This window comes from Chelon labrosus (genome assembly GCF_963514085.1).
Source record: "Chelon labrosus genome assembly, chromosome: 2".
In the NCBI taxonomy this organism is placed as follows: Eukaryota; Metazoa; Chordata; class Actinopteri; order Mugiliformes; family Mugilidae; genus Chelon; species Chelon labrosus.
In genome coordinates, this window is record NC_140338.1 from 15,804,961 (window position 1) to 15,829,464 (window position 24,504).

Here is a 24,504-nt window from a genome sequence, read left to right on the forward strand (position 1 = left end):
GCGCGGGGCTGTCCGCTGCTCCCAGGTCGACGCAGGAAAACACAAACCTTTAGGTTCATACGGGCAAATGCCGGTGCACACTCAGAGCAAAGTCAAACATTTATTCAAGACAGGCGCTGCTCTTTACGCGCAGTTTCTCTCGGTGCCTTTTGAGGATTGAGGTTTCAAAGCAAAGCGGCACTCTTAAACTTTATAGCTGCTTGTGTTCTGCAGATAAGTCTGTATCTCTTTTTGTCTCTGGCTTTAATCTTTTAATTTTGCTTCCGTTTGAAAGGCTCGACATTTCCATCTTGACTGCAAGTTTTACTTATTCATATCCACGGCTTATGCAGCGTGTCGTGCTTTTATTATAGAAATGAAGTAAAGTGAACTGAAGTCATCTTTATCGCTTATGCGTCTGTCTTTACGGATTTACGTTTTTCCTTTTTCGAATTAGACATCTAACACGAGGTATGGTCAGCTGGTCACATATTCATTTTTTTAATTTATTTTTTATTGCAAATTGAATTAAAAGTTAATTGTAAAACAATATTTGTCTCTCGTTAGATTTACTCTCTTCGTAACCTTTAAAATCATATCGTTTTCACTTTTATTCTTTTAAATTCGAGACTGTCATTTTGATATGGTTAATCATATTTTATGAACTAAGATTATTTTATGCCGTTGAATATTTCCTGATCTCCACCACTGAATGTGTTGAATGCACCTGCAGCTTAAAGATCTCGAGTTAAATCCACAAAAATCATCCGGTGAGTTGAAGTTTTATCCACCGGATCAGCTTCTTAACCAATCCGCTGATTTCAGTTTTTACTGGACATTTCGGTGTTATTTACTCAGCCAGTCAAATAACTGATGCAAGGAGTGTGTCCGCGGTTTCTCTCCCTCTCTCTCTCTCACACACACACCCGTTAATTTGCCTGTGGGTTTATCGCCATGAACCTTGTCCGTACTGAATAATTTAACCAGGAGTCTTTGCGAGGAGGTTGTAATTGAAGTCCCCTTGTCACCCAGACTTCATGTTGGGGAACTAAAGAAGCCATTACATCCCCCCACAGACAAGGAGACACATTTGAACATGGAAGCATGGCGGAAAAAAATGAAATCCTGCAGTGAAAGCAGCATGTGATATTTTGTCTAAGTGTTGCTGCAGCCTGTTTGTAATCCCACAACGAGTGCGCGCTGTTCAGTGGATGAGGACGCGGTTATTACTCGTCTGGCGTTAGATTGGTTAATTGAACATATTTGTTCAATTAAAAAAAAATATATATATATAGTTTTTGTAACTGAGTGCTTTAATTTTAAGTAATAACATTTTGAATATATGTTTTTTTTTCCTGATTAAATTATACATAAAGCTGTTTTAACAAACCATTGTCAGAAAACAATTTTATCTGAGACCATGTTTCATCTGAAATGTCTCTGCTAAATGCTGATGACAGCAGAAAACTAGGCCTTCTGTAACTGCCTGCACAGATCCAGTCTCTGTACTTAGTGTTTTCTCTCTAACCTTCCTTAAACTGAAAAATTGCATTTCAAAAAAAATGGAAAACTGATTAATGTGAGCACATATTAAACTCCTGACACTTTTTTTGCATTATAATTTTACTAGTCGGAATATTGATTTTGCAATGATCTCCAGAGGCACATTTACTGATATGAAGGAGCCAACTATGCAAGGGATTCTGAAAGAAGCTACAAACATTTCAAAAACAGACTAAGATTAATGATCCCCGGCACCTCTTCATAGTTACCACATCCTCTGGACTTTATCACCACTTCACTCTCAAACTTGAGGATTGTCAAGTAATTAAATTTTTTGCATTTGCTCTTTAGTTTAGTGTTAACACACACATTTGAATTAAGTTAGCATCACAGTCATTTGTTTTATGCAGACCAAAGGCAGTCAATTATCGGACAAATTAGATATTATTTAATTTACTGTTAAGTCATTCTTGATTAACTATTACGATTCAAGTTTTTATTCACTAGGGCTTAGCAGGACTTGTCGTCAGAGGATACCTACCGTCGTTTCAGTGGCGAGGTTTAGAGCCGGATTAGTTCTCACCAAGAAAACATTGGAAGCGAAACGTTGATGGTGAGTCATGGCATTTGATTTTCCTGCTGCTAAACGAACACACTAAGTCTGTTTGGATATTCTTTCCAAGTACTACTACAATAACAAGAGGCTATGGTAGGACAACAACAGCGGGCTTAAGAGCTCTGATTTATTGTGAAACGCTAATAGAAAAAATACTAAACTGAGAGTTGGCATTCTTTCCGCCCAGCGTAGAGCGGAGCGGTCCTAATGTGGCTTTGGAATTCAGAAAAAGATGAAATAAGTGAGAAAAAATGCCTGACTGTTTGAATTCGGGGCGACTGTTTATTATCAAGCTCCTGGCTCCGGAGAGATTAATCGACACTACTTGGAGAGCAAGTGTCCAAATATTATGAGGGGACACGTTAACTGTTGCTTAATGAAATATATGGCGACACAAAGTCACACCAGGGTGAAGATATTATGAATGCGCTCCGGCTGGCTTATCACATCACATGTTACCGAGCATCTGTGTGTTGTTTTTTTTTTTTTGTATTTTATTTTTTTATGACGATGCTAAATGGAGTGAATGCTGTGGATTGGATTTTTCTTTACTTATATGTTGGCAATTGTTGCACAGAGGTCAGGCAAAACTCCAAAAGGGAGGATTTACCTTGTGTGACGACCACAGTGTTATGGTGGAAAACAGAAGCAGAGTCAGGACACTACAGCCTTTTCTTTAGTTTCATCTCCTCTTCTTTTGCTCCCATTTTCAGTGCCCTTGTACGGGTATGTATGCATGTATAAATCTAATGACGAAAGCCAACTAATTCTCACTCACTCGATCTTCCGTTCGTCTGTATATCTCCTGAAAACATTAAGGATCGTCTGTGGTTCCCAAAGTTTCCCCCTGGTTTATATTGACTGGAGAAAAGATCAGGAGCCCGTCAAACAGCTCTTTGATCTGAGCCTGTGTGACTCACAGTGATCCCCTCATGAGCACAACAGTGTCCATGGCTGTGTAAATCTCTGCCAGCTGATGAGTAACCTCACCGCCTCATTTCTTTTTTTTCCTCCACTTCTGTCCCTTCTCTGTCTCATCTATTTTTTTAATTTTTTTTTGTTACCACAGATTTATTTGTCTTCTCTCGCTCTCTCAAGCTTGTGCACACTACTCTATTTTTATACCTTAGTTTACAATTACCACAGAGACATCATTAGTCTTGGAAGAATATTTGGTTTCTTAAATGAGGATATTGTTTAATACATGTCATTACATGTTTGTAAAATACAATTTCAATGATCATGTGGTTCATCTACTTGTTGAATCGTAAATCTCAACCTGCCAGTATCTACTGTACATACAATAAATACAAGGAAAGACTTGTGCTTTGCGCTAAAGTGAATAATAAGAACTTTTTAGAAAATGCCCTTTTCCTTTCCCTTTTTTTGGACACATGTGCACACAGACTTCACAAACACCCGCACGCATGTGACCTAAAGAAAGACGATTCCCGACGCTCTTGTTCACACGTTTCGCCGCCGTCTCCCAAACCCCGGATGGACCCAGCTGCTAGCTCCGGAGAGGGCTCAAAGAAAATCATCGCAGGCAACTAATTGCCTGGCAGGGCTCCGCATCTGCTCGGCAGATAGCAGAACTGATGAAGTCACGGAGCAGATGTGTGTTTGCCTGTGCCTGTGCGAGTGTGTGCATGTGTGTGTGTCTAGCAGCGCTCCCTCTCTGTGTTTAGACACAAGCCATCAATATTGCATGTGGAGTTATTGTTGCAGAGCCGCTCCTGGAGACCGTTAATATTGCATGTACGAGGAAGTGGGATTCGTTCTACTCCCCGTTGATTGGCGAAAGGAAATATCTGAAAAATAAAATCTGATTGGGTGATATTTGTAACCCTGCCTTATCTCCCCAGTGCAATTTGAGTTTATTACAGAATCTTTCAGTGACCTAATGGTAAACAATTAGTTAATATTAACCGTGCTTTGAGTATGAAGTGTATTCATACTGCAAAAATCCCAAATGTATACTTAAAAATGCTGACCCGCACATTTAATTAAGTCACTTTTTGTGTTTTGTGTAGGTTTTTTTTTATGCAATCCACTATACACCGGAAATGAAAAGGCTGCTTAAAGCTGAAAAATAAAAAAACCCAAACAAATGTGGTGTAAGACATGCCAGCACCATACTGAAAAACAGATACTAAATAATAAATCTTTTTAATTATTTTTTTTTTACTGTCCATTTATGACTTTTGCTTAATTTCAAAAGGAAGTAGCATTTGACATCTTCAGATCCAGGTTAGACAACTCGAATACTGTGACTGCAACAAGGCGTTACTGTCAAAATTAACATTGTTTGTACTTTATACTGTTAGTATATGTATGCTGCTGGAAGCTATACGCGATATGTAAAAGGAAAGCAAATTAATTTATCACAGGTCTAGTGGGTGAAAAAATAAATATAAATATTAAAATCTGAGCTCTAAGTAACAAGCCTTGTGTGCCTCATATGACGCCCCCGTTAACTAAAGTTTAACTGTGTTGTTATTCCTCTATCCCGTGGAGATGCGCACCGTGTTCATAGAAAGTTCCTGCCAAAAAGCCAGATAGAAATGTCATTTGAAAGAGTACCAATAAATTTATCCTAAAGGTCAGCGTCCACCCTTGGACTATGCAGTGATGAAACCCCACGCTGAGAAGACATTGGTTACTCTAATTAGCGGGGTGGTGACGGCTGCCCGGGGTTGGTCCGAGTGGATGAATGGATGGTCACTCAGTCATAGAAAACCACCCTGGTGTTATGTAGCAACCGGTCCCATATCGTTAAGCTCTCCCTAAAGTGTCAAACTGCTGGGACTACACCACTCCCCCCTCCCGCTGCTCGCTCCGCCAAACCCTCATGGTCGCCAGGGACGACCTTCGGCTGGAGCTGCCAATCACGAAGAGGCATGGCAGCCAGAGGTCTCTGAGAGAGGAGCCTATTGATTTTCCAGTTAGAGCCTAAGTAGTGTGTGCTATAGGACTAACGGACAGCCCAAGCAGGTATGTCATTATCAATGAGCCCAAGGAAACGGATCTCCTCACTCTCACTCATTCATATCGGTCTCCTTCCCTCCTTGAATCCTCCTCTCTGTCATGCTGTTCCACTCTATTCGTCCACTCTGACAGAGAGCATCCTGAGATGGTCAATAAATCGCTCAGCCACACCACAGCAACAACTGGTGGAGTGATGGGTTAGGATGACCTTCTTTCTCTTTCTTTACCCCCTCTTCGCTCTTTCACCATTTGCGCCTCCGTGCTCTCTAGGTACAGTGACTACAGACATGCACTGTTTCCTTCCCAGAGACAGAGTTGTTAATATCACAAACTCTTGGATTTGTCCTTGTATTTGAACCCCCAACACCTGAAGCATCATTTCCCCCTGCGGCTCACTTAGGCATCTGGTCATCAGAAAATTATAAATATTAAAATACGTTTCCTCTCGTTTCACCTTATTGTTTATGTCGAGTCACTCTCTGAGCATTGGGTGCTGCTCAACATAAAGTCATGTGCAAACTATTTATAGTGATTTAAGCCAATTAGAGGAGATAAGGCCAAATTAAGTTTTAAACCTTCCTGAGGTGTATTTCTCTTCCCCAGTCTTTAACTAGTTTACTGTTATCACTACGTATTTCTCTTACTCAGCGTTCACATTAAACCAATTGTATCTGGTAGAGTCTCAAACCACATGTGATACAGTTGTTTCAGCCCTTTTGTGTCCTCACTCGGAGGGGATGAGGTCAGCGGTGCCCTGGCCAAATGTGGAGTGTTTAAGAGTGATGGAAGAAAACTTGCAGAACAATGGACTGGAAATCTTTGGAGAACCTGAATTAGAGACTCTTCCGTTTTCTGTATTACCATTTGTAACCATTACATTGATATTAATCATCATTTGGGATTTGCCCATTATCTGACTTTTTGTACAAAATTTTATGTGGGCTGAAGTCAAAATCTTTTCTGTTTGTTTTTATGATTTGTGTTGGTTGAACCTTAACACTGTTCCAGACTGGCATATGTGTTTACGACTTTTCCGTCCATCATGAGGCTGACTTACTTGGTTTTTGTGAAATGTCACAATGTCGATTGGGGTTGGTAGTTTTCCTTAAAACGTGGTGCTGATATCCAGGGTGAAAAAGGATGTATCTGACTTTACATGGAAGGCGACCTGCAGGAAAGTGTTTTTAGTTAACTTTAACATTTTACTCAAAGCACTCCTTTGCCTAAATAATGCCCATATATGCCAATCAGGCATAACATTATATAATATTGTGTAGGTCTCCTTTGTGCCTCCAAAACAGTTGTGACTCATTAGAGAATGGACATGGGCCTTCTGAGGGTGTCCTGTGGTGTCGGTTAGTGGGGGCCTTTGGGTTAGTGAGGGGAGAGGCCTCTGTGGATCATCCCACAGATACTTGATCAGTTTGGGATCTAGTGAATTTGGAGGTCAGGTCAACACCTTGTGCTGTTCTTCATGTTTTTTTAGTTGTTCCTAAAGCGCTTTTGTGTGTGCGCCTGTGTCAGGCTGCATCCTGCTGGGGATGGCTGCTGCCATCAAGGAGTCTCATTGCTATGGGGTGGGGGTGCCTGTTGGTCTAGGTGGGTGCTTCATGTCTAAGTAACATCCACACAAATGCCAGGTCCAAAAGTTTCCCAGCAGAACATTGAATTGACACAAGATGGTCAATGTTATTCTCTTGTCAGTGGCTTTAATGTTGTGGCTGATCAGTTAAATCCCCTTCCATTACTTTTTATTTACTCTTTTAATCGCAGTCTCGGTTCACTTTGGAGATATTTGAAACATTTTCTTTGTACGCTTGCCACGATGCAAACCGTGACTCTTGTGCAAAGCAAGCTGAGGATTCTCCGCAGTGAGTGGTAACTAGGTGGGACAGGTCAAGGAAAGACAATTGCCACATTGATAACCACATAAAGAACCATTGGACACCGTCTCATCTCACCACCTAATGATGACTAATGTCTCCTTTCCCAGTGCTTTGCCTTTGCACACAATATAACCCCCCATCTCTTTCCACAAACAAACAGGCTCGGCCTCTCTCTAGCTCTCTGTTTGTGACTTGACTTTGGACCTTAACACAACCACAGACCTCTGTGGCCAAGACCTGCCTCACACTTAACCAAGCACCTCCAGACAAAGAGCTGCTACCCCCACTTTGCACCTGAGCCTAGCCCCTCCATCATGCTCCATCTCTGGGCTTGACTGGGCCAGTCGGGGGGGAGGCAGGTGCCTCCCCTCCCTTCCCTTTGATTGATCCCCTCTCTCCATCATTTATTCCTTTCGTCTGCCTCTGACACGCGTGTCAAAGGCAACGCAGCAGCCTGATGGATAGGCCTGTTTATGGATGCCAGTCTGCCTGGTAGGCCACTGATATTACAATCAGCACCTGTGTACCTGCTGTTCTCACAAGCCCCTGTTATTCAGCTGAGGTCAGAGAGACACACAACTCAGATTGAAAGATCGATGTCCAGCCCGGCGTATTGGAAATTGGACTTGTAAATGTGGCCTTGTTTTGAAAGTTCTGTGCTGCAGTCCCTATGATAAAACTAGATCCACGTCGGAGAGTAAATACCAAAGCCATTGAGCTTCCTTTTACGTGTATTTCTAAAGCCTCCTAAATGCAAAGACAAAATGGCTGGACTGGGACACAGTATTCATTACAGCCATTCCGTTCCTTAAAGAAATCAAGAGTATTTCCGAACGGCTGTGTTTGTTTTTATAAGGCAGGCTGATAGAATTGATGAGTACTCTGCGTATAGACGCCTCATGTGCCAGAGAGCAGAACGTTACTTTACTGAATTGTGGCGCTTCCATCGCCATTATGGTTAATGACCCATTCAGTCTGGTTTAAATGGCACAACCATAGGGACGTCGTTGGAGATTATTCACTCATCCAAGACTCCTTTCTTGCAAATATCAGCGCAACAGAGCTTTACTCCTGCACCACTGGAACGTAAGGTGCACAATAAATACATAAAGTTTTGGTTATAGCATCCATCCTGTTAACATCTCAACACATGAACATGATGCACATCTTATTCTTGCGCCGTGCATTTTCACTTTAATTTGTTCAGTGAGTCATTTAAGGTTAGTTTCACATCAGCAGTCATAATTGCGTTCTGCCTGTCTTGTAAAATGAAATGATGGAGCCAAGTTAAATTACATAGTGAAAAGTGTGAACATCTGGGATTATTTCGTTTTTTTAAAAGGTGCACTTCATCCCCCAATTTCACCCCGCTGGTATGCATCTTATGTTTTAGCTTTTTGCTGCTTGCAGCTTTCATGTTTTGGTCCACTCTTACTTCTTTCATCTGCAATGTTTCTACGTGAACACATCTCCTACAACCCTACTGTACTACTGTAAAATGGAAACAGAAATTCAGCTGGTTATCATTGTGTGAACTGTAGAAGCAAGAGCCACACATCTCTCAAGATACCATAAAAAGAACACATCTGTGGCCCAAAGCATGTCTCCAAATTCAAGCTGATGTTGCTTAATGTAGTTGGCAGTCACCCACTATAAATACACCTTAAATCTACACCATTACTGCTATAACTCAAAACGCCCGCCACTGATAAACCTGTAGCTTCAATTGAGTCACCTTCAAATTCTCAAAAGTCTCCACAGCTATTCTTTTATAAAAGTCCTATTCTCTGCATCGTCTTTTACGTTGGACTACCAGCCCCAAATTCCCCGAGAGGGGTGTACTTTTTCACCCCACACCCACTTAAACCGGTGACAATAGCCGGATTAGAAAAGAATTTACTTCAGCGAAGCCTCACACCGACCCCGAAAAAAAAGCCTATCCGTCACTAAATGGCAAAATGGGAGACGGAGGGAAAGCGGGGAGAATGCGATAGGAGCCGGTCAGCGATCTTAACCTGTCTGATGTGCGCCATGGCAGCTTATAGGAGACCAGAGGACCAATAGCAGTGAGTCTTAAACAGCTCCTGAGCTTCAGTGGTGGCTCTGGGCTGTCTCCTTGATTTTCTGAATATCAGTGAAAAGCATATACGCTCCTTTTCACCTTTTCCTGATGTGGCAGTGTTTACTGATGCGCTTGACAAATCAAGGAATGTTTTTAAGCTCTTTTAGTCCCATCGCAACAGGTGCCCAGCAATACCGTAAAAGCCTTAAATCCAACTACTGGTGTCTAAGATGTGCATAATGTATGCACACAACTATCTATACAAACCAGTTTTTTTATAAAATAGTAATATTTTTCACACATGTTTTTTTATGTCAAATTCAGTGAGGTTAACTTTTAGTTGTAGTGTTACTCACGATGACCGTTTTAAAAGCGTGTCGTGATAATGTGATGACACCAGACAGAATCTTGTCATTTTGAGTACGTCTGCTGCGTTTTCACAGCCCTGTTCCCTTCACTTATGTAGCCTTATCCTTCCTTTGTTCCCCGTCACCAACTCTGCTCTTTGTGGCCCCATGCAGTCCAAGCTGTGATGGGGTAAAAAGGAATCATTGATGTTGAATATTTAAAATATATATCCTTTGCCGTTCTTGAAAGCTAACTCTGTAATTTACCAAACATGTCACACTCTGGTGTTAAAGGTTTAAGTTATTTTTTTAAATTTTTTTTTTATAAAAATGTTATGTTTATCTCTCCTGCTGCCATCATTAGTGTTTATTAATAGTTTTCCACTGTGGCATAAGCTTTAGGTACAAAAGCCTTAGAAGGGCCCCCAACACATAATAAGATACCAAAGGCTGAACGTTTAATGAGTTAATGCACTGAAGTCTTCACTTCACTACCAATTAACCCCAAGACCACTGCAGCATTTCCCTAAATCCACACAAGACCCCCTTTTTTTGTCCCCACTTCAAAAAGGCTAAGCAGCCACGGAAAGGAGAGGAAAAAAAAAAAAGGCTAACCTGTTGGCAAACACTGAAAAGGCCCAAAAAGGGGTTTAATCCTTATTAGGCTAAATTCAGACTAAGTGGCCCCAAAGATCCTTTCAAAGGGGACTTTCTACCGGGAGTGCAAGCTCTTGCTGGGTGACGTTTGGGACTGAATGCTTGGAGCCTTTAGGCTTCATAACCCTGCACTCGCTGCAAGCTGGGCTTGTTTATTTTGCTTTAATTCTCTCACACTCCAGCACAGCTTCCTAGTTGTGTTTATTTTTTTTTTGACCTTGTAGTTTGTTTTACTTCCCTCAAGGCAAATAGAACTTTATGTTCTAGCAGTGATTACATCTTGAATTAGTTACATGATGGTAGAACAATTGGGCCTATCAATCACTGGTGGAAACGATTGTCTTAGCCACTTGGAGTCAAGCATGTTGACATGTGTGCAGCATTTGGTGATTGTCTTTCAGATAGTATTGTATTTTCTTTCTTGTGAATAATCTGTAAGTGTAATGCAAAATATTTGCCTCCCCATTAAATATATATGTTAGTGTTTAATTTACCTCAATTACTATGTTTGAATTTACTATGTTATTTACTTGTCAACATTTAAATGAGAAGAGAAGTGCTACCACTTTTATAACTCTCTGGCAAGTGTGAAGCTATAGTCAGTGACTGCTTAGCTTAACTTAGCTTAGCTTAGCTTAAAACTCTAAACAAAAGACATATTGCGCTGGTCAAACTTTACACATATTTAAACCCTTCAGCACCTCTTAATAATATTATATCCAATGAGGTTGCAGCGAGTGGAGTCTCCAGCTATAGATATGAATTTAGTACAGGACTTCTCATCTAATTATCTCTAAATATTTAGGTGGTATGGGAGCTGTAATACAGATGTGTTTGAAGGTATCCAGTAAGGAGCCTATCCTTACTGGATCAGGTGTTCCACACGGATAGGAAACAGTTTTTGACCACTGAAGTGGCATTTAGCTGCAGGAGTTTTGCGCAATTAGTGCACGTTTACTTTGTATTTATATGTTTTAGTTATTCTGATCCACGTTTTAGTGAAGAATAAATGGACTGAGTCATCAAAGCAAAGTTTTGTCTTGGATTATGTTTTATTCGTAGAAGGATCAGTGCATCAGAGCGGCTTCAAGCGTTTGGCTTGTGATACTTGTGATTTTATTTGCTTACTCATCTGCATTTCCCTTTAGATTCAGAATTTGTGAGCGTATAGCAAAGCAGAAATAGTGTCTTGTTGTTGCCTGTGCTCTCGCTGAGCCACAAAGGCTTTGAGGACAACTGCTGGAGTGTGAAAGTAGAGTCATGTGGCTGCACTGTCTTAAGGTCATATGATTCCAGGTTCTTACGGTGAGGGAGCATTGTTTTCCTCTTGGATGACTTGCCTGCTCTACACCGAACACAGCCTCTGAAACACCTCCTCACCAACCAACCGCACACTCTCCGCCTGTAATGACTTTTGATTGATACACATGCCTCGTCTCGAGAAGCCTTTACAATGAATATTTCTGTCTTTCTTTTACATTGCAGCGTTCTCAGTCTATCCTCCTTCCTCCCACTATCTTTTATTTTTTTTCTCGCTATCACTCAATCTCAAAAGCAAAATCTGTCTTAATTGGCTCCAGAGGGCTCTGGGAGGCTTTGTGTCAACGGTGATGAGGGTCCTGATTGGTCCAGAGGCACAGGCAGCCAACAGACCCTTGTTAGTGTGTCGGGACCCTTTGCTTGCTCGTTAGTCCGATGAACTCATTTACTGATGGGGGGTGACAAGGCCTCGCTTACCAGTGTGGAACAGAGGAGAGTGGGGGGTTAGAAAAGAGGAGGGGAGGGAGGTGAACAAGAAAATGGGAAAGGAACAGAGAGACTAGAGAGAAGTATCATAAGAGCATTTGTGTGGATGCACCAGATAAGAGTGTCAAAAAGCCTTTAAATGTCAGCTTGGGTTTGTCGACGCTTTCTTTCTCATTTGCTGCTGCAGTAAAAGTGCCGCCGGCGTCTCGCTCCGCTGTTTATTGGAGATTGCTTGATTCTGTGGTCAGTGAAGTGAGAGAGCGCCACAAGCAGCGTGGCACCGACGTTACTGTATGCTTTGGTTTGTACAGTGTGTGATTTTGAAGTCTTTCAGAACCTGCTACCTCCAGGTTTTTATTCCTTGCGAATTCTATCAAGTTCTCCCAGTATTGCTTGTCCCTCGTCTCCATTTTGATGTTGATGGATCACCTCTCTTCCTCCCGCTCATTAATTTCATCACCTTATCTCCCACACCACTTCATTTGACCAAAAGGTAATAATAAATCCCTCATCCATTATCCTTTAACGGAGGCAGCCATGTGGAAATACTTAATAACAGGCAACAAATTGAACTTCAATCACCTCTTTTCTTCCGACAAGGATGCACGGCACATTAAACTGAATGCACAAATATGCATATACCACTCATCAAACACAGCTTTTATGTGCAGTTTTAAGCATTTCCTTTACATTACTGGCATTAAATCTGCATTTTAAAACATATTTTTGCGTATTTTTTGACAAATAAGGATCATTGGTAACTGGCAGTGACTTCTCTCCTCTTCAACTCAAGGGTCTTATCAGCCCCAAAACACACATGCACTCAGCCTGGCCGACAGCAAGGGCTGTTGAGAGCCTCATCTATCTTGAGCCACGTTCCCGATAGTTGGACTGTTGCTTCTTCAACTCTCTTTTAATCCGGCACAGTTTCAATTAAATTTCATCCGTGTTCCTCCGTTTGACGTTACCCATGTCTCTAAAGAGGCTCTGGTTGGTAACAAGGAACAGGGTTTGCGAAGAGAAGGGCGTTGGAGAGTGTTCACTGGCACACACTGAGATTCAGTGGTGACAGAATGTGTGTGTGTGTGTGTGTGTGCGTGTGGTTACACACCGCAGCCACAGTCACCCGGCCCCTCTTCATGTGTCCCTCTTCATTCTGCAGTCTTTTGGGCATCTGACAGAGACAAACGACAGTGCTTCAGAAATGAGCTGCAGCCCGCCGCACAAACAGGTTGAAGGAGGCGGAGGGAGAGATGGAGAGGGAGCGACCGAGAGAAAGCGTTGCAATCAAGACTAGTTCCTTTGTTTTCTGTTTGGCTGTGTCCTCTCGCGTGACGCTTTGAAATTGATCTCAAAGCGCACCAGACCCGAATCCATGGATATTGTTCCACTTGAAATGAAACATCAATAAAACTGTGCTTCATATTCATTTAGTCAATGATGTTGAAGGTCCTGTTCAATTAGATGTTTCCTTTATGGAATATTTGACCAGTTTTCACCCATTGTCATTTTGATTTTATCGTTTTAAAACCAAGGAATCCCTTTGTGTTCATATAGTAAAATGTGAACGAGTGTCTGGGATTTCTGTTTTTTTCTCCCACTCTTCTGCTGTTGTAGCCATTTCTTTGAACCTGACGGATCCAGTTCCCCTATTACTATATATCACAGAGGGCGCTGGTGCAGCCATAACTCCAGCTTGGACAATAACCTCCACACCACTGTAATTTGTCCAGACGTGGTCAGAACAGCTCGAGCATTATGGCGCGGATAGTTTGTCACGCTCGTTGTCACCCACTCAGCTTTTTCATCTGCAAGGGAAAGGGCGCTGCCGGTTGGGAGAATGATCTTGGGTACATCGAGTGCTATTTACAGCCTTCCAGGAGATTCATCGGCCCAGGAAAAAAAATATGACATGATATCTGTCTGCCTCCGCCGCTGTCATATCTATCTAGAGAATCAGGGACGGCGGCTTCATCAGTTCAGCGCAGGGCATCTTCTTGACATCTATTGTGAGGTCTGTGACTGTACTCCTGGGGATGAAATGAGTAAACCACTCCCTTTTTGGAGGTGAAAGGTCACAGTCCCAGTCCCCTCATTCAGTCATTACACACCTTGTCAGGAATTTTATTTTTGATCAGATATTACGAGAGATACTCTTTAAGGGAGAAAACTAATACATATTCGGATAAAGACAATAGGGGCATGAATTAAGTCTTATTTATAGATGTAATTCAAATCTTAAATCACAGAAATTCAACCTGTAGTTCATACATGATCAGCCACAACATTACAACCACTGACGGGAGAAGTAAATAACATTGACCATCTTGTGACAATACAATGTTCTGCTGGGAAACTTTTAGACCTGGCATTCATGTGGATGTTACTTAGACTCCTTGATGGCAGCAGCCATCCCCAGCAGGATGCAGCCTGATACAGACACACACACAAACAGTTTAGGAACAACTCAAAAAAACATGAAAAACAGCACAAGGTGTTGACCTGACTTCCAAATTCACAAGATCCCAAACTGATCAGGTATCTGTGGGATGCACTGGAACAAGCCTGATCCACAGACGCACCTCTCCTCAACCCATAGGACCCAAAGGCCCCCACTAGCAACATTAAAAATAATAATTAAATAATTGAGTTTTATCCTGTAGTATTGGTCTAATATTGGTGCTTTGTGTTTATAAATTAAGGAGATAACATCTTCATTGCCTCCCACCTGACTTCCTTAACATTGTTTTTTTTGTGTGTGATTGCGCAATTTGGCTTAATCTGTGGATTATGTTATTAAAGTTGATAAAATTCAGTCACCAACTTCTGAAGCTCATAAAATAGAGAATTTACAGTCTGCTTTATCAAAATTACAATCAGCACAAAACAACAGATTTTGTGTTGATTATTTTGTTCTCAAGTACACCTACTTGCTTCCCTGGCAAATAAGTGTATTATCCAAATGGTTAACTATTCCTTTAAGACTGAATGAAGTTGGCGAGGAAACCCATTTTCATTATTCATGTAGTTGGTATTTAAAAGTTTCATTAAAGCCGTGCTACGTGTCTCGTTGATGAGTTGGTCTTGGTAGTGGGGTTGGCTACAGGCTGACGGTGACTGGTATAGTCATCTCAAGCTGCCGTTAAGGAAGATGGGAGGCCGTCGGATGCGGCCCCAGCTAGCTTCTCCAAGCCACTAATCCACATTTAATTGAACTCCAGAGACTTTGAAGTGAGTCTGCGATGCAGGCAGATCTTATTCCTCTGAGAGACTGCGAGGGAGACGCTGTCCTCAGCTAAAGGCCTCAGCTGGTCCCCTCTGCTGTCCCTTGCCTCTAATGAGCTCCTTTAACTTAACACTCGACCTAGCCTGCTAGCTCACATTTGAATATTTTTGATTAATAATGCTCCTCTAAACCGTACTCTGACAACACAAAGTGTCCTTTTACCTTTTTCCCATATCCCTGCACGCCCCCTGTCAGCAGACGCCTTTGAAACGAAAAGCAAAGGGTGAAACAAAAGCCTAGTTAACAAAGCAGTGCTAAGTAGGTTAGCAGCAAACCTAAATGCTGGATTAGTAGGAGCACAAATCACCAGGGCAGGGCTAAGCATCTGGGTCTGTCAGGCACTGTGACAGCCGTCAGGACAAGTCACTCTGACAGCCACCACAATCTCCACGGGGACAGATTAAGCTCAGTTCATTGAAGCATTTTTAAATGCAGCGCTAGGTAACATAATATTGTCTGACCTGTGTGTCGGTTACCTCCAGAGGCGTACAGAAAATAGCCTTAATCAGAGGTTTAGCATAATATAATGTCTTGCCATCAAACTCCTACTTAACATCCAAATAGATTATCTTTTAGTGAACTGAACATTTCCTTCACTCCTTCCAGCTGAATGGTTCCCATTCTCTCACTAAAGGGATCTCTTTTTCATTGAGCCTGATCAATATAAGACATTAATCGTGCTGTTCAGGCCGCCGTGCCATCGCTGTGTGACAAATGAACTAACCTGGCCTTCTGTCTGCTCTTCTTCCCCTTCTCTCTCTTTCCTCCAATCTCACTTGTTCCCTTCCTCTGTCTTTCTTTTTAATTTCCAATTTCTTTTTTTTTCATTATTCCATTGGAATCCACCTCCTCTTTCTTTGGTCTCTTTTTTTTCTTTCCTTTCCTGCTTTCCAGATTCTGGCCTACACAGAAGGTCTTCATGGAAAATGGCTGTTCACAGAAATCCGGGCTGTCTTTTCCAGACGCTACCTGCTGCAGAATACTGCTCTGGAAGTCTTCATGGCCAACAGGAGTAAGACGGCACCTATAATTACATATATGCAACCACTCTGCCTTGTTATTGTAACCCTGACGGATGTACACACATGTTTAGCTAGCTAGTTCCTTATAATGAGTTGTGCTGATTTTGATTTTCCTCGATATAACTGGATATGTTTTTTTGTGCCTCTCTGCAGCCGCAGTCATGTTCAACTTCCCGGATGCAGCCACAGTAAAGAAAGTGGTTCACAGTCTTCCTCGGGTTGGGGTGGGCACGAACTTCGGCCTTCCACAGACCAGGTTAGACGAGCAGATTTTTAACAGTTGATTCTGAACACTGTGCTGGTTACTGATCTATCTATCGCCCTTCACCCCCCAAACATAATTGGCTTCACACAAACATCTTGTGTGATGTTCATTTAAGTTTTTTTCCATCAGTGTGAAGCAAATAGTTGCTTGTACGCCTTCAGGGCATACACTCCTTCCACCAACTTCCTTCACATCATGTGCGCTCAGTGATCAGGCACTGCTGAAAGTAGCTGCTGGTATGTGTGCAGTCAGTGGAAGAGCCAGTGGAAAGAGTAATGGAAGTTAAGTCTAGAGGAAAGTGCAGCTCCTCACATCCTGCAGCTTCCCCTTTTATCTTCTAAGCCCCTCCCACTTAACATTCAAAAATATATGCATGCATTTCATGAGCTATTACACTGATTGTGATGCTGTTATAAAATAGCAAGTATTATGGTCCTGTTTTGTTTAGTATTTATCATTATTTTGCAAACTTATGGGTCTCTAAGGCTCTTTGAGATGATATACTGTAACTACCTAACATGAAACTGAATTAGCCACAGTGGCAACTCTTAGGTTTGGGTATGGTTAGCAAGCTAACAATTAGCCTTCTGCTAACCATTGCCTCTCTTTTCGACTCTGTGCTACACAATCAAATTAACCACTGCAGCACATTTAAAATGTTCCTTGAGTATTAAGCAACAGTAAATTTGACCCGTGGCAACGTGGAATCAGTGTGAAGTGTTAGAAAGTGCATCCAGTAATGAGCCAATATGGATATAGGTGAGTGTGCGTATGGGGTAATACGTTATGTGTGTATTTGTGTTGGGCTCATTAATCAAGCTAGTTTGCATTCCACCTTGCGTCTTCGACCTGAGCACAGCTGCACAGGGCAACTCGGTGCACATACCGACAGCACGGCACAGATTTATTTCATTACTTACAACCACACCTCATAATCCATTAGAAAGGTCATTATAATTTAATATAATCTGTTTTTAGAATAAAGCATTTTACCAGTTTTGTGCACCTCCTGTTTTTTCTCCTGATGTAAAAAACTTAAAAATACAGAAATCTACATTAAAAGGTTTATTAAATCACATCATTGCTTGGTGACACTGTAAGAGATATGTGTCTTATAGTACAATTGTAATTTCACCTTATTTGAGGGGCCTAATGACCATAATCTCACACTCTGACATTGATTAATTCCATCATTTTCCTTTGTTTTAATTGGATTGGGGGTCATTTGTTTTCGTCCCGCAGCATACATCATTCTCTGTGGCCTTGCACGTGCATGCAATTTATATTTACTCAAACCGATTTATTGCACATTCGTCTTCTTAATTAGCGAGAGTGTAAGTTCAGCAGATTTCTTTATATGGCATTTGTTTCGCAAATCTCTAATAAAGCCTGGTGCTTTTTTGTAGTCTGCTCTTCTTGTGATGTGTAAATGTCTTTGTACCACTTCACTCTATTTGTCTATTCTCACCAACTCAAGGCGTCTCTTAGCTACATATGGTGATCTGCCCATTTTTCTCCTTTTCTCTTTGTAGACGTATATCTCTGGCCACGCCCAAGCAGCTATTCAAAGCGTCCAACATGACCCAGCGCTGGCAACGCCGCGAGATATCCAACTTTGAGTACCTGATGTTTCTCAACACCATCGCTGGTGAGGACGCTCCCAGACACCTTTGTGACGTCATTACGGAGTGTGTGCTGTCAATAGCAACCACCTGTTGCCATTCCTTGATGCGAAGTCACTTTTTCCCCTTGTGTGTCTCTTTCTTTCCTGCAGGTCGCACCTTTAATGACCTAAACCAGTACCCAGTCTTCCCCTGGGTCATCACCAACTACGACTCAGAGGAGCTTGACCTCACTCTGCCCAGCAACTTCAGGGACCTCTCCAAGGTAAAATACTTGAGGCTGTTTTACTCTTAATTAATTTTTCTTCTTAAACAGAGGGAGGTAGAAGCAGTTAAGACAGAGGAAATGTGTATGTGTGTGTGTGTGTGTTTCCTAAAGTCCATTAAGTTTCTGTGTAATTATCATTGATCATAGTTTAGTAAACCAGCTCTTTAATCACTGGCGACTGATTGCTATGTTTGCAAAGTTGCAGTGTATTTAATCGCATTCGCTGACTGAAGTATTTTGATTGATTATATATTATATAAATCCTAAATATACTACAAAGTTTAAAAGCAGTCAAACTTTATTTACTTCTAATAGTATTGCAGGCACTTGCGCTAGTCACTCTGGTGAATCAGTATCCAGTGGTTTGCACAGGTTCTATCTACTTGCATCAGCCGGGAATATTAATATGACTAATTTCCTCAGACTGCAAGAGACATATATTACAGATGATCTGTATGATTAGTTGTTGACTTTTGTTGTTTGAGGCAGTCCTGACCTGCTGCACTTAAAACAGATTTAAACCCCTCTTGTTCTCAGTTTCTAATTCCCAATTTCTGGTTTAGCAGTAATTTTCTATCCGTAAATCAAAGTTTGTAATTGAATTGCTTCAAGTTTGACCTTCCACAACACACCAGGAAGTGAAGTAATACTCCCTGGTAGCTCCAGGCATCAAGTGATTGGGCTTAAAACAATGAAACCTGCCCTGAAATGCTCCCTGGCACATAAATACACACACTCACGCTGCTGAAACTGCTTAAAAGATTCTCCCCCATGTTGTAAGTAGACATGCAATTATTTACTTGCCTTTACTCCCTCTCTTTTGCACACACTCACACACAAAAAGCAGAAAAGCATTTAGCTTTCCAGCTCCCCTCGCTGGATTGAACAGTCCAGGGCTGGTGGGAGGACGGAGGATTAGTTTTAGAGTGAGAAGATTGAACGACTGTCAAGCTGCTAGAACCAAAATGACTGAATAAATCAGCCATGGAAACGAAAAAAGCTTGTGTTAATGGACAGAGGATACGTCGGAGGAAATGCGCTTTAGAGTTACACTTGAGGGCATTTGTTCAGGTGCAGAGGTGGTGGTGCTCATCTACCGAGACAAAATGGAACATATTGCTGTTGGTCCAAAAATATCACCGCAGTCCAAATAATAAAATAAAAAAAAAGTGGCTGTGCTGGTACGGGTGAGATGGTGATATACGATCCAGGAAGTCCAGTTGAAGTAATGCGTTCATGAGTGTTAACAGTGTATTGGACACTAAATACTCACATGACTGTTCATAATACTACGAGACAGGATAGTCTGGATAGTTATCGCAGCGTAAGTAACTGTATCCTCTGTATTGACAAATGTCAGGAACTCACTAGCATTGTGTTGGTCATGTTTCATAGGAATTAGCCTGAACTGACCTGTCCGCTTGATACACAGTAAACTTAGTGTATTGCTTATTTCTTTTGCAAATTACAATTATGTCATCTTGTCAACTTGAACACAGTCTTAGTGTCTGCTTAAACCATATTGGGATACAGTAAAATGTGATCATTCGTTTGTTTTTTTACTCATTCCTGGTGACACCTATCACGACCGTTCTGCATTCGTTCTGCAGCTGGACTTTGTGCGCCTCCAAACTCGATGGAAAAACCCGATGGAAATGTAGTAGTTTAGTTTATTCCTTGAGCGACTATGTGCCACAGTCGTAGGGCGAGCATTCGGGTATGACTAATCTCATTCATTAAACTCCATTCAGCTTGGAAGTGGAGACGGCAAACAAAAAACATCTGTAGAATATAATCCAACGCGATGCCGCTGCCCTGCATAAATGCCACGGTTACGAAACACAAGCGAACCCTCCGCTCACACTTTCATTCTTTTCACAGTGGCCTGTCGCACAGATTCAAACACCCCAACAGTCAACACCTCGTCCCTTAGCTTCTCCCCCATCCTGCTTTCACTTTCGATCTGCTCCTCCGTGTCTCTATTCTTTGTTTTTATCCCTCCCAGTGCAGTTTTCCCCACTGTATGAGGCTGCATAATTTCTCTGTTTATCCGGCTTGATGTTGCCCAGTAGGCTGAAATGTGACAGTTGTACTTGGCCCTCCAACACACACACACACACACACCATGGTAAACACACAGCCCTCCTTTGGTTTCTTAGCTTATTTCTGCTTCCTGCCCTCTTCTCCTTTGCACTGCCGTGGCTTTTGGACAGCTCAGCCTCTGTGCTCAGTCAAGCCTCGCCGCCCCGGGGACTAAGTGAGCGAGAGGGAGTTGGGTAAAAGGAGGAGAAACAGAAAGACAATCGGCAAGCAAAAGAAAGAGGAGGAGAGAGTATAAGAAACCAAGAACAACATAATTTGCTGTCCCTTCGCTCCTCTCCTTGAAGAGCAGAATAGCAGCAGAGAGGAGGAGGAGGAGGAGGAGGAGGAGGAGGGGGGGAGGGAGGGTACAGGGCCAATCTTTATTACATCTGTTTTATTCATGTTGTTGACACGCGTGTGATATCAGTGTATGACTACTGGACCGTGTCAGACTGCAGTGTCTGGAAAAGGGCATGCAGCGCCGTGCGGCTCCTCAAATCAACCCCCACCCTCCAGTGCCTGCACCTACAATCATTTGTGCAACCGCGTTTCTTTTCTTTGCAACCCAACGCTTTGTGACCTTCACTTAGTTCTTGGTGTGTTTGCAAACCTCACCCCCTCGCTTAATATTTTTTTTCTCCCCCCTTTTTGTTTCCTCTTTATTGTCCCAGTTCTCCGTCCCCCCCCCCCCAGTGTGCCTCTCGTTCCGTCTTTCTTCCTCACCCTCCACGTCTCTCGTCACCCTCTCTTATGTCACGTTGGTGGTTGTCTCTTGTAGAAACAGGTCATCTGCGAAGCCTCCAGTGACATTGAGAAGCCAAATTGCCATGAACGTGTGTGTGTGCGTGTCACACACTGTCATCGTTCCCGGCACAACAGAGGCCACACAGAATTTATGTTCCCCGCTACCAGAGCCATTCTGACCCCAGGGACTTTCTTATCATAAACTCTAACCTCAACCTGACATCAAACGCCGACCCCCGAGATAACGTTGTAGTCACGATAAGGACTCACTAGAACTGACTGCAAAGTGTTGTAGCGCTCCTGTTTTTTAGTCCTCCACCCCTTTGTACACCCCTGTTCTGCGTAATGTCACACAAAAAAATGCACTTGTCCTTTTTATGGAAAGGTGCAGGAATAGATCTGGTCCACATCCATACTGTTGAAACACATGCCACTTTAATAACATGAATCTTTGCATAATGTTTAAAGTAATTGATAAGAATGAGTGCTATGACCTCAAATTAGATGGTGATTTAATGTGTTGGAGTGTCTCGGATTCCATATATAAGATTCAAGTCGTCTTTATTGTCACGTCCGTAATATTCACACACAGTAACTACTATTAGTGCAACTACTACTACGAGTACTACTTCACTACTCTACTACACTGCAACACGTTACGACACATAATAGGATAAGATTTTCTAAACAGAAGATATACAGATCTACAAGTTGAACTTTTAACTATACAGTGAATGCACACTGGTGTTGATATATATAACTGGGGGGGGGGGTTTACTGGCATAATAAAAAAATAAATGAATCATGATGGTAATCCACCTATTTGTTTTACAGTTTATACAGTACATAAAGATGCACGTAGAATAAGATCATGCGTTTCTATCAGTCCGTCATTACCAAAATTTCGCAAATATTGGATTTAGTGACAAATCAAATAGCAGCAGCCTGTGCAGTCCACGTACAGGAATACAACACGTAAAGCTGTTGAAATGTGGCGTTCTATGGACAAATGCATGTAAGATTATATAAAGCGAATCAAACGAATTTATAGTAAACAGGTGGAACAGTTTAAATTTAACTTTGCTGGCTAGCATTTATACAGTTAGGCTGGTTCACGTAATGTCTGGAGTCGTTTCCCCCGGCTTTTCATTTTAAACCATATGGTCTAAAAAATCGAGAGCCCAACATTGGATTTTAAACTGTGGCGTTAACGCAAATTTTTATTAGTGAAACAACACAAATAGCTTCACATGCTGCGAGAGTTGACCGTGCCGTTTTCTCCATCAGGTTAAATTCAGTACAGAGCAGGTGAGCGACCGGTGTGGTGGGGAATTTGGGGGGAGGTGAGACATGCTTTCTGGAGCAATAGGAAAAACAACGCAAGCACAACGTTGTTTGAAATGTACAAAAATATTTCCAATTCGTTATGAGACCATGGCGGAGTAAATTAGACCCTGGTGGGCCGCCGTAGTATTTATGTATTTAACATTATATGGGAAACCCTGAACTGTAAGTTTAAGTTATATATACAATGAATGAATGAATACAACTATTGGTAGATTTCACTGTATAGGCTAATTGTAGGTACAAGAATTAAACAACATATTGTCATAAATACAGAATGGGTACTATTGACAGTGCCAAAGAGTTCAGATTGCCACAGATGCATGTATAGTGCAAAATAGCATAATTACACTGATAAAAACTGTACAAAAACGCATAGTTGTGCGATATTTTTTGTCGTGCAAGTGTCCATCACGGAGTTTGTGGTTCGTCTGAGGTGCCCTAGCAGCAAAGACGTGTTCCCGTCTGGACTTAAAGGCCGAACGAGTTCTAATTGTTGTTTTTGTAGAGCTTTTAATGAAGCACAGCAAAGACTAAAATAAGAATTGTCAGTCCATTATGTAGCCTGCATGTACATAGCAACAGAAATAGCAGGGCTTTATTGAGCGTTCTCTGTACCTTTTGTGCTATAACCTGCTCCTCGCAGCCAGATCAGCTAATGGTGTATTGATCTCGCCATACGTGCCCCATATGTTTATCCCCCAGGCCCTCCACACCATTTTCACTGTTTAAATAGGACATTATACATAAACACTCGTTTCAAAAGGCTCTTGTGATTTATGACTCGAAGCCCTCGTGATGCTCAAATTGTCAGTAAGCCATTATACTTCATCACCGGTGGCCCATTATTGTTTTAAAAGCAAAGTAACACTCGGTAATGTTCTTATAATAGTTCTCAGGAAGAGGCTTGTTGTTCTGTAAGGGAGCGCTTTTCTCGTGCTGTGCTGTGCTGTACGTGCACATTTTTTTAAATTCTGAAATTTGAATCTATTAAATAAATTCACTATGATTACATTTTAAGTAGGTTTGTGTAAAGACATCATTAGGTATAATGTCAAATATAAGTTGAATGTTTGTGTGACACACATTAAGGAACGTAAATATCCATACATTACTCTACCTACAGTATTATAAGTGCTCTATTGTGATACTTTAACTGCTTTAAACTAAAATATGAGGTTAAATATTGTGCATAATGTCAAATTCTTAAGGGGTACGCTGCCCTTTTATGTGAACTTCTTCACTTGCCCTCCAGTTTAAACTTTGTCTTGTAAAAATTCCTATCAAAGCATCTTTATAAAATAGCCCCATCACCCCTCTTGATGAAGAGCAGATTAAGACTAATCCAACATTAATTTTCTGATGTTTTCCAGTTCCAAACCCCGGCACAGTTTCTTCCTGTAGCTTTGACTCTTCAGTCTAATTAAAACTCTGCGATTGGTTCATTCGTCTGAGCGCTCATCAGAGCTCTATTCTTTGCCACAGCATATTAAGCCAATCTGTGTCGGGGGCGGCAGCAGGCGCTCCATCACCGCTCTGCCGGCATTCTGCTCTGATGTACGACGCCGTCACTGCCGCTCTGTTGTAGCTACTGTAAGCTCAGAGAGCTAGCCCCACAGTAATTTACAGCAGTAAACAATGTCGGGGCTCAGGCAAACCAACAGCCCCCACATGCACTCACACACAATTCTCCACCCTCTCTCTCTCTCTCTCTCGCTCTCTCTCGCTCTCTCTCGCTCTCTCTCGCTCTCTCTCTCTCTCTCTGTCACTGTGGCACTTTCAGTCTTTTTTTTTTATTTTATATGCCTCCTCTCCCTTTTCTTTTTTTAATGAGCCGACTGTTATTAGGGCTATAAATCAGACCAATGGGTGTGATGTATAATTCACTGTGTGTACTCACCCACCCCAGTGGCCCTGAGGAAGCCCACCGTGTATCACTGTCAACATAGAGCTGCACAGTGTGGTGGCACAAGGCATTTGGCTGTGTAAATGCACGCTCGATTTACAGAATAACCAAAAAAATAAAAATAAAAAATGCACACATTAAATAGATATAAAAGCTACATAACATGAGCATCACTCCCTCC

General features: G+C 41.9%; 1 protein-coding gene across 6 annotated transcripts in view; it reads left to right on the forward strand.

Annotated features, from left to right (window-relative positions):
- Positions 1–24,504, forward strand: part of lrba (LPS-responsive vesicle trafficking, beach and anchor containing) — a 182,029-nt gene that overhangs the window by 112,717 nt on the left and 44,808 nt on the right. For all 6 annotated transcript variants that reach the window (XM_084565451.1, XM_084565454.1, XM_084565452.1 and 3 more), the window contains 4 exons: positions 15,965–16,082; positions 16,246–16,348; positions 17,890–18,005; positions 18,132–18,244. In XM_084565451.1, the coding sequence (XP_084421577.1) occupies positions 15,965–16,082; positions 16,246–16,348; positions 17,890–18,005; positions 18,132–18,244 (450 nt within the window). The remainder of the gene's footprint in view (positions 1–15,964; positions 16,083–16,245; positions 16,349–17,889; positions 18,006–18,131; positions 18,245–24,504) is intronic.